The sequence below is a fragment of the Crocodylus porosus genome, unplaced genomic scaffold, assembly GCF_001723895.1.
Source record: "Crocodylus porosus isolate Cpor-Errol unplaced genomic scaffold, CroPor_comp1, whole genome shotgun sequence".
In the NCBI taxonomy this organism is placed as follows: Eukaryota; Metazoa; Chordata; order Crocodylia; family Crocodylidae; genus Crocodylus; species Crocodylus porosus.
The window spans coordinates 60,450,567-60,464,727 of NW_017728949.1; the positions used below are offsets into that span (position 1 = coordinate 60,450,567).

Consider the following 14,161-nt stretch of genomic DNA (forward strand, 5'->3'; position numbering starts at 1 on the left):
GCTGCACAATGCCAGAGGACAGACGAGGAGAAGGACGAGGGAGGCAGCTCCACATGGGAGCTGAGGAAGCAGATACAATCACTTGTGCTACCAAAACTGACAGGCCTATTTTGACTGAGCTGATTCAAGAGGACTAATCCTGAGCTGCTTTCTGCACATCCCAGGAACAGAGGTGCAAAGGAGGCCTTTAACCACTTATGTGCCAAAAAGGATCACTTCCAACGTGGGATTTTTATATCCCATTTTCTACCTGATCTATCTGGCCAACATCTTTTCCACCAACAGAAAATGCAGTTTTGAAAGTAATTGGCCTTTAACAGAACACAAAGATACAAGTTTCTTGAAGAAAACTTTTAAACCTGGTAGATCTGCTTTGATATAATGACACAAGTGACACAGTGGAGTGCGTTTGGTGTGTCAGTGTTTTTGGTTGGTTTGCAAGACTCCTCACCCTGTACCCACCAAATCCTCAGCCCTGAAGGCTCCTTTTGGCACCTGAACATGAACATTGCCTCTATTAATAGAGGAATGAAGGACTAGAAGGGATCTGCTTGTCACCTAGTCAGGTCCATTGCAATGACAGGCAACCATGTCAGATAGTGGAGATTCTCACATTTCATCTTAAAACCATCTGTGTCTGCCCCCACAACTGCTCCTAAGCCAAATAAAGGGTCTCTGGGCCAAATTATGTCCTCAGAAATGTTTCCAACTCCCACACTACTCCCATATTACCCCTTCAGTGAGGCGCAGTACTACTGTCTTTGATTGCTTTGGAATTTAGTGATTTAAGTGAGGCAAAAGGAAACAGAAGTATCCAGCATGCTCCCTTGTAGGTGTTTTGGCCCTGCTGGACAGACAAGAACAAGATATAATATAAACTTAGTTTTAGCCAGTCAAATCAGGAGCTGGGACTCTAGAAACACAGAGGAAGCCAATGTGCTGAGTAGGAAGGTGTTATTTTTAGTCCCGTTTCAGATCAGAACTGTAATTTAAAGAGATTCCAGTCTGTTCTCTGCGGACAGTGAAGGCCCCAGGGGATTATTAAGAGCAGGTTTTGCTCTGGTGTCCCCTTTCCCAAAATTTCTAGTTTTCAGCAATAATTTCCAATGTGCTCTGCAGTAGTTGGCAGCCCTAGGTGGGAGTGAGCGCCAGCTGTGAGGCAGAAGTGTGGTCACTGTAACATCCAACATTATAGGAGCAAGTGCTGAGGACAAGAGGTGCCAGTGTCAGACAGCCGCGGTGATGCCACTCCTGTCATCAGGTCTTGAATTAATATGTCTTTTGCCATGTACTGACAACCTTACAGGATCCAAGGCACTCTAGTCCTAAGGCTGTCCCCAGCCTTCCAGGTAGTGTGTTGCCAGCAAGAAATGTAGCCAGGGAAATAAAGCCATGGGAGTGGCAAGAATACAACTTCATGAGTGGTAAGGAAATAAGGAGGGAGATCAGGCAGGAAAAAGGTACAGAGAAGCCTGGCACCGAGGAGATGCAAAGGTTGATTTAGGGAACTACTGGGTCCTGAGCCCCTTGACATCCAGTCCTTTATTATTAAACTGCAGGGGAATCATACGGGGGGAAAAAGGGCTGGAAGGGACCTCAGCTGGTCCACCGCCACCTCAAGGCAGGATTATGCTTACCTAAACCACATAGATATAGGAAGCTTGATCCAGAATCTGAACTTCTGCTCTAGACAGTCTTTCTTATGAACCATACTCCTAGCAGAATCTTGTTCATAAGGTTTAAAGACATAATGAAGTAAAAAATTTAAGCCATGATGCTAATTAAAAGGGCTCCATAAAATCTTAATTTATTAAGATAATAGCATATTTGTCTACATCAGTCATTATTACTTGAATCAGCTTTTGGGGCTATCCAAGTTCCTACCTTTTTTAAGTGCAGGAAGACAAATTTCATTTTTGCATCAATTACTGGATGGTATTCTATACCCTGCCTTATGCAGTTCATAGTCTTTTCTGCCCTACAATGCTATAAATATTTGTATCTCAACTGCCTCTTGACGATAGGTGTTGGAAAACACTGGATTTTTTTTTTTTTGTATTGCAAAATACTGTGTTATTCAAGAAAAATCTACTCTGCTCCCAAGCTGAAGCCAAGTTAATAATTAGCATTTGTTCTACTGGTTTAGTTTGAATACATATACTAGTTTATTGTGAATTAATGTATTGCATTTTGAAAGGTGACCTGTATTTTATCAGCCTTGCAGCATTCTGCTTGACCAGGACAGGAAATATCGACAGGCAAATACCGTATCATTAGCATCATCACCTTGAATGTTGAACTAAAATTCATGCCTTGGCTGCTATATTATGAATGAGCGTCTTGTCACTGTGCTTTTACTTCTGCTCAGGGTTGCTTTTCTCTAAACACCTTCTGATTTGCGGATGTCAAAAAGAATTAGGAAAAAAACAAACAAAGAAAAGATAACGTATCAGAGATCATGCTGAACAGAACCAGCCATGGCTGCAGACTAAGACTACCCTTTGCATAGATCTGAGGGAGAGCAGTAGACAGATCTCCTATACATACTTCTTACACACACTGAAAGAATGCAAAGAGCTCAGACACTGAAATCCTCAGTAGATTTAGTGACACTAACTGCTCTAAACCATTTTAGAAACTCAGTGGGCAACAGTACAAAAGGATGACACCACAAGGCAGTCACAGCACGCAGCTCCATGCTGGTTCCCTGCTCAGGCGCCTTACAGTGGGGATTAAGTTCCCATTTTCATGGAAAGAACGTAAGTGTGTGAGGGAAGCAGGAAGCTATTTTCTACAGCTTTCTATCCAAGGAATGAAACTGGGAAAGAACAGCCATGGAAAGAGGGAGAAGGAAGACATTGCAATGGAGGAGTTTTTCCATTAGGCAAAGGACTTACCATCCACCAACACACTGCAAACACTTTCAACTCTTCCAGCCGCATTCTCAGCAATGCATTTGTACTGGCCTTCGTCTTCGGGCAATGCCTTCTCAATGGTGAGTGAACATAGGGACTCTAACACAAAGGAGAGAAGAGAAAGGTCAGAGAGGTGTTGTTTTCAATCCCATGAAAGCATGGCATTGTTGACAGCAATGGGCAACACTGGGTGCATCTACATGTACAATGAATGCAACAATGCTTTCAATGAATACAATGGAGCGATTGTCCTGGAATACACTGCTCCTAGTTGCAGTGCCTGCACGTGCACCTAGGACTGCAGCACTTTGAGCCAGAGCAGAGCAGTCCTGGACTGGCAGCGGGCTTGGGGGGTCAGTCGTGGGCTCCAGGTGGTGGTGTTGGGTGTTGGAGGGGCTGGCTGGGGCATGAGAGTGCTGAAACTGCAGAGCCTGCTGCCAGTCTGGGGCTGCTCTACCCTTGCTCAAATTGCTACTGTCCTGGTCACCATCCACGTGCATTGCAACACAGTAAATGACTCCGCCAGAAGACAGTACTGTCCCCAGCTGTATTATCTTATGGAAGAGTTAATTAATTTACTGCACCCTAATACTGGTACTTGTGTAGATGGTGATGCTTTACTGTGAAGCTAATCAGTCAACTCCATATTACAGTGCACATGTAGATGCACCCCCTGAGTCCTACTGAAGATCACAACTTCTTTATTGCTGCTGGTGTCTGAAGAAAGGAACAACATTTCCTGGAGCCCAACTCTCAACTTCATAATGGTTCAGGACACCTCTATATGAAGGTTGAAAGGAAATAAATAATGTACCTAAGAGAGGCTGTTTAAATTAGGGTAGCACCCCTGCACCTAAAATAAACAGCTGGTAGAGATCAGAGCCTTTTCTGTATTATAGCAGTGTCTGACTGAGACTGGGTTCTCACTGTGCTAGGTCCTGTACCAACACAGCAAAGATTTCCTGAGAGCTCATAACCTGAGACTGAACTAACAGGATCTCTGCAAAATGTTCAGGGGTAACCTGTTCATTTGGTTCCACGTGTATAATGCTCATGTTGGCATCAAGGATGAAAATGGTTAACTCTAGCTGCGTGTGTAATTTGAAAAGGCAGCTACTTTCATTTTGATGACATGGCTCACAGAACAAATGTAACACTAAGGATCATCTATTCCACCTATTAAGCACTGGTAGACCGAGGCAACTTAACCATGGTTTTATTCCACCCTCTTTAAATCCTGAAAATGTATTCATACATGTATTTTTTTTTATGCACACTATCAGCTCACCCTTAAGACTGAGTCACTAAACAGGACTTTCCCTCACCTTTTGCATTAAGAGTTTTTCAGGGACTCAAGCTGGGAAGAAAAGAACTGCACTGGTGCCTAAATCCACTTATATGGACTCTCTATTCCACTTAAGTGGAACATAAAAATCCTAATAGGACCTAATTCTCAAAAGCAGTCCACCAAATCAGTGGTATGAAAGCAGCAACCCAAGTCCTAGTTCTGGAAAATGTTCAAGGATTGGGTTTCTTGAGTTTGCAGAGACAGGATGCAGGATTCAGCCTGTGCTCGGCTGTGGCCGTGGAAACCTTACCCAAGGGAGATAGATTTCCTTTTATTAAGCGTGGGCTACAGTCCTGAGAGCCAAGGCAGGGCCTGTTCCCACTAGCTGGGGCCACGACAATGGCTTACTCAGTCCAGCATCGGGCACATCCTCGCATCCCCCATCATCTTTATGCTACTTTGGCGCTTTGAGTGATTTGGCTCATCCACGCCCATGGCAAAGCAAAAGCCAAACACAAATAGCCAGCTAGATCTCCAGCCATCCCTTCACTCTGCTTAAACAGAGGATATGGGGACAGGAGCTCGTGTCTTCCTTCCCTCACTGGAAGGGTCTCTAGAGAGAGCATGGTACAAATTCTGGGCCTTCAGCCTAACCATGCTATGTTCTTCACACTGCTCTCTCCCCCTGTTTATCCCACTTGCATCTTTATAGTCTGCCTATGCCTTCTTCTGGATTTGCTCTTTCTCTCTGCCCTAGCATGGGTCTAAGCTAACTACAGGCTGGGTCTGATTTCCCTGTACTCCCTACCCCTCCCGCCTGGGAGATAAAATGGTCAGAGATGAAACCAGCCCCAATGTTCCTTCAAAAGGAACCGCCTCGAGCTGCGCCAGAGGAAGACCAGTGCCATTTGTAGGGTTCTCCTAGGGAAACAGAGACCAGGCTTCAATGCTGATACTGAATTCTTGGGGAATGGATAATACAAGGGAAGGCAACATAGAAAAAAAATACTAACAAAACAGCACCTCACTAAATTGCTTTGTTCCACAAGGAGAGAAAGACCATTTTTCTTGGTTTTTCAGCTGCATATGGAACATTACTTTCCCCCCTGGAGGAATCCAGTGAAAAATTGTTTCTGCAGAGAGGGACTGACCCTCTTTGGAACATGTAATAGGCTTCACAGGAAGGAAAGAAGTGTGTGGTTTCCCTCACATGACCTATCCTAATGAATCATGCTGGAACCCAAAACACGCTGCAATCAGCAGCCACATTTCAGAGAAGAAATGTTGGAAAAGCCCTTGCAGAGATAGCCTTCACATTTACATTCAAAGGAACATCTGCTGGCTCATGAACTTGATGGGGGAGCCTGGCTGATCTCAGCCAAAGCACGGGTACACTTCTATTGAACATGCACCAAAAAGAGAACGTAGTACCGCAGAAAACCATCATTATTACAGCTTACACTACAAAAATAGACACACTTGCATACAGTGTGCACTGTCAGATCCCTTACTAATGAGAGCAGAGTCCAGCTGGCTGTCCAGAGCACTATAAATATGCCCCTAAAACTTTAGTCAAGCTAATACTCATGGAAAATCTTCTTTACTCAACATGCTCATTGAAACATCTTGCCCTGGCCAAGAGGTAAGTCCCCATCATTAAATGAATAGCTCCAAGCAAATCCTCAGGATTTCCAGTAACAGAATGCCCTTTACTGCATGACATAGCACGCTTTGTGTTAACAGTATTTTTAAAATCCAGCCTCTGTGGAGCTACCAGGACACGCACAAAGCTGCATTTCACAGCAACTGAAGAGAGTTGATTGAAGGTGACATGCTTGAAGGTTTAAAGCAGTGGTTCTCAACCTTTTTAGACTAAAGGCACCGCTCCATAACTTCTATGTATTGAGTGGCATTCCACTTCAAAACCAAATTTATTATGGTGCTTACCTCTTTACAGAGAGACCAGGCAGTGGGGATGGGGGAATGACCAGGTGGGAAGAGCCCCAACCGCCCTTATCTGCTTACCTTCTCACACTTCCTGCATCACCCTTCAAAGGATCTCGTGGCACCCTGGGGTTGAGAAGCACAGGACTTACTCAGTGGGGCGCAACCTTTCTGGCCAGCAGGCCAGGTGGTCTGTCTGCGGGCTGAATCCAACTGGCGGTCCCAATCTGGCATGCAGGGTGGTTGCAGTGGGACCCAATCCAGTTGAACGGAGCAGAGTGGGTGGCTAGGACCTAGCCCACAGGGGGAAGGAGGTATGGCCTGGCTCACAAGGGAAACGGGGCATAGCCTGGCCTCACCCTGCCTGTGGGGGTCAAGGGAGGAAGGGGGCATGATCCAGCCCCAACCTGGCCCACAGGGAGCTTTGGGTTTGGGAACTTGGCAGTGGGGAGGGTGGCAGTATTGTCATTGCCCCTCTGCTGTCAAGTTTCCTGACTCATGTGAGCCCTACAGGCTAGAAACCCTGGCTCCACGGGCTGTATTTGGCCTGCGGGCTGGAGGCCGAACACCCCATGTCTAGTTAAAGGATGAATTAAACTGATATGCCATTCACTTGGAGGTTGCTAGCTCTGAAAGATGTTAGCTGCTCCATTCAGGTACACCTGGTGAGATCGAAAAGACTAATGCTTTAAACATCACCAATGTTCACTCCTTCCCTGCTCACCATTTTAGTTAAATCATCCATTATTCCCATTACCAGTTCTGAGATTTTAGCTCATGTTTGGGTATACTAGTGGCTGGAGTAACACAGCAGTAGCTGGGCTGCAACAAAATAAATGCATCTAACCCCTCTCATTTCCCAAGCAATACACTGATTAGTACAACATTCTCACAACCCCTGGATTGACAAAAACATGGTACTAACAAGTCGTAACAAGGAAGACACACAATGGAAACTCAATATTCAACTGACAGATATGTCACTACTGATGCTTTGCTCATGTCATTGGCATGTTTAGCTGTACCAAATGCAAACCAGGACTCCAATTCATTATTTAATGAGCATGTGTTGTGCTTACTCTATTATTGCCACTTATACAGCTCCTCAAACAGGCTAACTAAGGTCACAGGATAATGTAGGGCTAGATTCTACCACCTTCACTCATTTTGAAGACTGCCTTACTTGGCCTGTTACAACATCACTACCTCTGTAGTCCAAAAGGAATCAACAGGATTACTCATGGAGTAAGGTGTTACTCATTGTAAGGACCTACCCCACAGAAGTGAGGGCTTCTCGCTCCTCAATCATCCATAGACCTCAACTGAGATGGGGAGTCCCATCGTGCCAGTCACTGTATATGCCCAGTGAGCGAGTCCTTGCCCCAAAGAACTTTTGAGCTAAACAGATACCGCAGATATACAGGGTGGAGGAGGGAAAACAGAGGCAGGCAGAGATAAGGAGAAGTGCTCAGAGTCAGAGAAAGCCAGTGGCATAGCTGGAAACAGAATCCAGGCTTCTGGCTTGCCGTTCCAGAGCTCTGTCCACTATACCGGTGGTTTTCCAACTTTTGGCTATGTACATGCAAAATGTTGCTGCTTGTACCTCCTGCACCCATCATGACTCTACATGTTCATTCCCTAGGAAAAGTGTCAATGCTGGTGTCAAAGCGCAGCAATGCCATTACTTACCATGTGATGACTAATCAGAAGCTCCTCCATCATTATTAAAATTTAGGCACATACCCTTCGGAAAAGCACCACATACCCCTGGGTGCATATGCATCTCAGCTTGAAAAGCCCTGCACTAGACCGCCCAATCTTTCTATATACTAATTATCCACTAACTACTTTAAATATCCTCTTGGAAAGCATTTTCTTATTAAACATGTAAATCTTGGTCTGTGCTGTCATTCCTTAGAGAGTGTAACAGTGTCTATTTAAATGCATTCAATTACAAATAATATCTGATGGGATTTAACAGGAAAAAGAAACTTCCTGAAAGGCCCGTGTTCTGTGATCTAGGGCTATACTCGGTTCCCTGGGCTGGAAGGCCAAATGTCTTCTAATGAAGTATTTGGTATTTCCTCTGCAGAAGCCCTCCCTGACCTCCTGAAAAGAGATCCTTTTCTCATAGTCTCGGAGTTGTAGTCTCGTAGCCTGGCAACTTCAGATGAGTATTTTGAATCCTGGCACTTCATGAATTCCAGAGGAACACATAATTCACAATGAATGTTGTCCTGTGGTCCGTTTTGAGCAATCGGGCAACTGCCAATGCACCTGGAAGCTCACATCCCTATAGATGAGAATGTGTTGCCATCAAGGGCAATACAAATACTTCGGCTATACATTTACAGGAATGGGATATCTGAAGTGGTACTGTAGCAGAGGTGTAGAGGATCTCTGCAGCTAAGGAGAAAGGAACAGTTTTTGCAGGAGGCTCAGGTTTTAACACAAAAAAACCTTACCTCATATTTTAGGCTATTCCATTATGCTCTAGTTTAACCAAAATAGCCGGAGTTGACAAAATATCTCTGGCCGCTGCATTCCTTCCATGAAGATTTACAGCCAGTGACCTCCAGAGCACAAAGCAAATATACAATTCAAGAAACAGCAGCTGTGTCTAATTCTCTGTCCTAGCTGTTAGTTAGCAGAGCCCCTGACCCCCTGTCCTCATGAAGATGATGAAGTACTTGCCAGTGCAGTACCTGTGATGCATATTTTTAAGTCAGTTGACATACATAATCCATAGTCAGAAAGCCTAAAAGAGTTGGCTGAGGAGACCTCTGGATTACCAATGTTAATTTTTAATGGATCTTGGACTGGCAGGGAAATTCCAGGAGTGTAGAAGTTGTATCTATATTCAGAAGAGGTTAGCATAACAACCTTGGACAGACACAGTGACATCAATCCTGAGAAAGCAAACAAAAAGCTAATGTAGGATTGAGTGCATAAAGCAGTGATTCTCAACCAGGGTGCCTCAGCATCCTGGGATGCCTTGAGATCCTTTCAAGAATGTTGCATATAGTTAGCCCTGCTCAGTATGTAGACATGATTCACAAGATAAACCCAGAGATTTCAAATAGGAATCCATAGCATCCAGAAAATGAGTGAAAGCTAAGAGCTGGCCTTTTCCAAGGGGTGTCTTGAGTCTAAGGAGGGAAGCCTTGAGTCTAAAACAGTTGAGAACTACTAAGATAAAGAATACGAAAAGAGGAAAATAACTAACTTATGGAAAACAGGTCCAATCCTGATTTGATTCTTTACAAGACGATGCGCTTGACTGATAAGAGTAAAGGTGTAGATGCAAGGGAAGTGGTAGCATTCCCTTCACTGGAGCCTTTCAAGACAAGGCGAAATAAGCATTTGACAGCGAAAGCTTAGAAATAGCACTCCTGCATTTGTACAGGAAATTGTACAGGACCAGACAACCCTTGAGGTCCCTTCCTCCTCAATGAGTCTAATATGCATAGCATTTAACAAGGTATTTGATTTATTACCACAGACCATTCAAATTAAAAAGTAGCATTATACAGTATCAAGAAAGGACACGTGAAATGGATTCCAAGCTGGCTATATGACATCTTGCATATAGAAGTAATTCCCAATGGGGAACCATCAGTAAAAGGGCTGTTTCAAGTGTGGTTTGAAGGCAGCAGGACTAGGTCTGATACTATACATCAGACATTTTCATCAGTGATGTTGGACAAGCCTGGACTAAGGAGATCCTGGCATGAGCAAACAGAGGAATAGTAAGGAAGAGCAGGGCTCTCTGCATGCAAGCACAGAGAAGTCTTGTGACCTACCCAGGGTCACACAAGGAGTCAATGAAAAAAACAGACACCACACATGTTCTTTCATACGTGCCTACCAAGACAAAGATGGGCCTTTCAGAGGGCTGAACAAAGATGTGCACTATGGACCCTTGAGGTTCTGCTCCTCCTTTTTTACCAAAATTTTTATGCTGTGCAGAACCAGCAAAGGTACCTTTTTTCTTCCAAATACAGCTGTGGGTTGCTTGACCATAATAGTTTATGACATAGGTCAGTAATGTGCTGCCTGCAGGCTGGGTTGGGCCATGGAGCCACTGGGTCCAACCCATGGCATGGGGGATCAGTGGCAAGAAGCCTGACCTTGTGCGTCTCCTCCCCTGCCCTGCATCACGCTGCTGAAATCCTCTGCAGCACGATTCCTCTCTCTCTCCCCTCCCTCTGATACAGCAGCCACTTTCCTCTCCCCGCTATCCCTTCCCACCGAAAGTAGAAGAGTGGTGGCCCCTGGTGCAGCTGGGTCACAAACTCTGGCCTGCTGCTTTAAAAAGGTTGAGCTCCACTGGTCTAGGAGATCATATTTTTCAGGTGATTTTATAACCTACAATACCTCATCTAAAGGAGTTATCATACTTGGAATAATACATATTCATGCAGTTATTTGCTTGGTGCAAAAAAGAGCAGATAAACATTCCTCTGTTGTACAGTGCAAAGTCATCCTATCAACTTATTTAACAAAGGAAGGACTAAATTAGAAAAGTTGTGGCCAGCTCATTTAGCAGGCAGACAGACATGCATGATTGAGAGGAAGACTTAGGAGTTACCTTGAGTCACAAGAAAGTTGTTAAAGGCATTACTGCTAATAAGATTAGCAATGGTTTATGCTGCCTAGACATCAAGGGAAGGAAAAATAACATAAGCAGTGAAGGAGTCATGTTCTGCTCAAATCAATGGGAATTCTGCTGTAAAACTCTATGTTTGCTTGTTGAGTACCAAACTGCAGTGTTTATGCAGGTCCAGGCAGAAATGATAATCCTTCATGCCCATGCTGTAGATATTATAGTGCAGGAGCAAACATTTAGTTAAAATGGCAGAGTGTATCACAGCAGGGCCAGATTCTGCCCCTAGCACCATGTGATCTGGGCCATGGAGCTCTTCGCAGGCTAGGACTGGGCTCAGGTGCCCCATGCTGCTTCTGCCCAGCCCTGCATGTCGGGATTGGGCCCCAAACGTCCCTGCATGCCTCATTTGGGTCTGTGGGGAGCCCCATGGACCATGGCCCTGCATTCTCGTTTAGGCCCACAGGGAGGTGCCGGTTCCGATCCTGGCATGCAGGGCCCCAGAGCCTGATCCCAGCACACTGGACCAGGCAGACATGGTAGAGGACCCTGAATCCAGTCCAGGCTGTGGACTGACTCTGTGGCACTCACCTCGCCCGTGTGTGTACTATACTACATCATAATTTAACCACCGCAGGCAAGTTTTACAGTTCTGACTTTGACCCATTTCACTCTTTTATGTGTTCCTGTTCCCGGCTATTGATATTTATTATTTTTATGGCATCTAGTATCCATGTAACCCAGTCATGGATGAAGCCCCAAAAAGCAGCTTCCACTTACTTCAGGATAAAACCATGCATACAATCAGGTACAATGCAACAGCTGAAGTGCTATAACGTCTCATACCCTTTAACCCCGTGGTAAATGGACTATGTGCCTACCCCTTCAGTCATGGAACCAGGGACCCACTGGGATAGTTACTGTACAAACACTCAACAAAATTACCATCCGTGGCCCTACTACCTCATAAGTTAAGTACTTTTGTTCCATACTGCCCTGTCTGACATGTATCAAGTGAGCAATCCTTTTTCTGTCTTCTAAATCCTTCTTAATTCATTTCTTTGGTATCACTCACAAAGAAAGGAGTGTCCTCACCTTTTCAAGTGCAATACAAATGAAAGTTAACTATCCATGCAGAAGTAAATATGACTAACCTGAGTAACTGTAACCCTATTTCCCTTTCCTGAACGTACTTGCTTACCTCATCTGTCTCATTTACTTTAAGTTACAAGAGATGAAAAAATAACGGGGCCGACTGCAAGCACTGAAACAAACGGACCTTTAGAAAGGCTCTGAAAGAACTGCCATCATTATAAAAACAGAATGAGCAGAAACGTCCACCGTATGCAGTAGCAAGCAGTCAAATTTGTGAGCCAGCAAAAGATGTTCTCCTGTGAACACCACACTTCACACAAACAAAAGTCCCCCCTATGAAATGAGTCCTGTGGTTTGATGTTTGGGATAACATCACTTTAACAGCATGGCAGCAAGCATGAATGTGCATGAGTTGAGGAAGAATAAGTGATGGTTGGGATAAGAAGGTGAAAGAAAAAGACACTGTTCCAGGATGTGTAGTGATTGTGACAGGGTGCTCAATGTTATATGACCTAAGCTCTGGCTTTTTATAGCTAAACACACGCTCCAACCTGGGGTAGCATTTTGGAAAGCTCAGATTAAACACTGGAGTTTGGCGTATGGCTAAGTAGTGGCTGAGGGAAGAGGCCCAGAAACAAAGATCTTTTTTTGAGTAGAATATTCTCTCTTGCTTGCTGAAGACCTTAGAACGAGAAATGGATTTGGATCTGGTGCTCTGGTTTGGGCTCCTCTAGTGCAAGGCAGCTTGAATCTCGACCCAAAGCTTCACAGCTCAGGTCCATCTCTTCTTCCTGATGCCACTGACAACATGGTTCATGGAGGGATAATGGGGCTGAGCTCTTCAAACAAGAGACACTGTAAAAGTATTTGACAGAGAAAAGGTTCCTACAAATAAGAAACAAACATGGCTGGGAAAGTCACTTCCAATGAATTAGTACAATCAGGAGAGTTGTTGAGATCCCTGGCACCACCTAGGTGTCATAACTGATTATGTGCAAGATTTTCTCTTTCCCTCTCTCTTTCTACAGAAATATCCGTCCACCCATCCATCCACCTACCCACCTACCTACCTACCTACCCACCCTTAAATATCTTTGTATTTAACTGCAGTACCCAGATAAATGAATCACTGGCATACAACAGGGGGCCATGTTACTGAAATCAATGGATTGCCATGCCCATACCATCCCAAAGATAAATTTGTCTGCAGGAGGTCACATAACTGAATCAATCTTGCAGCCTCATTTGTTTTCCAGTAGCACTGGGTTGTATTAATTTGGTTTCCAAAAGGGCAAATAGGTGGTGCTAGGCCATGTTCATGTGTCACTTAAGTTGCAGGTTGTGTGGGCTGGTAGCCCACCTCCATGAGGACAGGTGTGTGCTACACAAGATAGGAGACAAAGGCCTGCCTCTTTCTGGAAGTGGCATATTCCAGTGCTTGATTCATTAAGTAGGTGTATGTCATGCATATGAGTTTCCTTTGCTTTGAGCAGTGTGTCTTGCGATTATTTGTCCCTTTGGTGTTAGTTTATTCCTCCCCACTGCATCAACCTTTCTTTAGCTGAGGATGACTGGATGCAATTACCACTCCATGCTGCTCCCAGATTGGCTGAAGGGATTGTTTTAGAGGGACAAAGGTGCCCTAACCTGCAGTGCCAGGTTGGTACGAGATTGTATCAGGGTCTCTGACATGGTGATACAAGGTATTAACTCTTCAGCTGTTTTCTGTTCTGAGGTTTTGGGTATTTAAAACTTCTATACTTTCCAATGTGATCTAAGCATGTAATTAGGCATTGCACAAAACTGTGGGTGAAGAAAGAGGCCACTCAATTTACTTTCACAGTGGGGAAATCAACCCGGTGAGTTCAAACTTCAAGTAACAGTAAAAACATTGGGCACATGGGACCTGGCATCCTTTTGTATTTGAATGGCATGTGGCACAGTATGGATTTTGCAAAAACAAATCATGAATTATCAACCACAATCATCTCCTCAAATGGAAATAAATTCTATTAGGTTTACAGCTATGTGTTGAATGGCTTAGTAGTATCACTTGCTTCTTTCTTGTCTGCTGGAAAATACAACTACAAACCAGCAGACACATAAAATGCCAATGGGAAGGTCAAGTGACAAAGTGGCAGGTGTCCTGTTTTCTGCCCTGTCACTTTCATGATATCCAGCTGCATTTTTCTACAGGTGCAAAAGCCTCAGTACAGACTTTCATAGATTTCATAGACATCAGGGCTGGAAGGGACCTCGGAAGATCATCGAGTCCAGCCCCCTGCCCAAAGGGCAGGAAGTGAGCTAGGGTCA

The 14,161-nt window shown here is 44.5% G+C and overlaps 1 protein-coding gene across 4 annotated transcripts in view; it reads right to left on the reverse strand.

The window, feature by feature from the left end:
• The window catches only part of MYLK (myosin light chain kinase), a 345,718-nt gene that overhangs the window by 97,480 nt on the left and 234,077 nt on the right, over positions 1-14,161 (reverse strand). For all 4 annotated transcript variants that reach the window (XM_019554015.1, XM_019554016.1, XM_019554017.1 and 1 more), the window contains one exon: positions 2,898-3,014. In XM_019554015.1, coding sequence (XP_019409560.1) covers positions 2,898-3,014 — 117 coding nt within the window. The remainder of the gene's footprint in view (positions 1-2,897; positions 3,015-14,161) is intronic.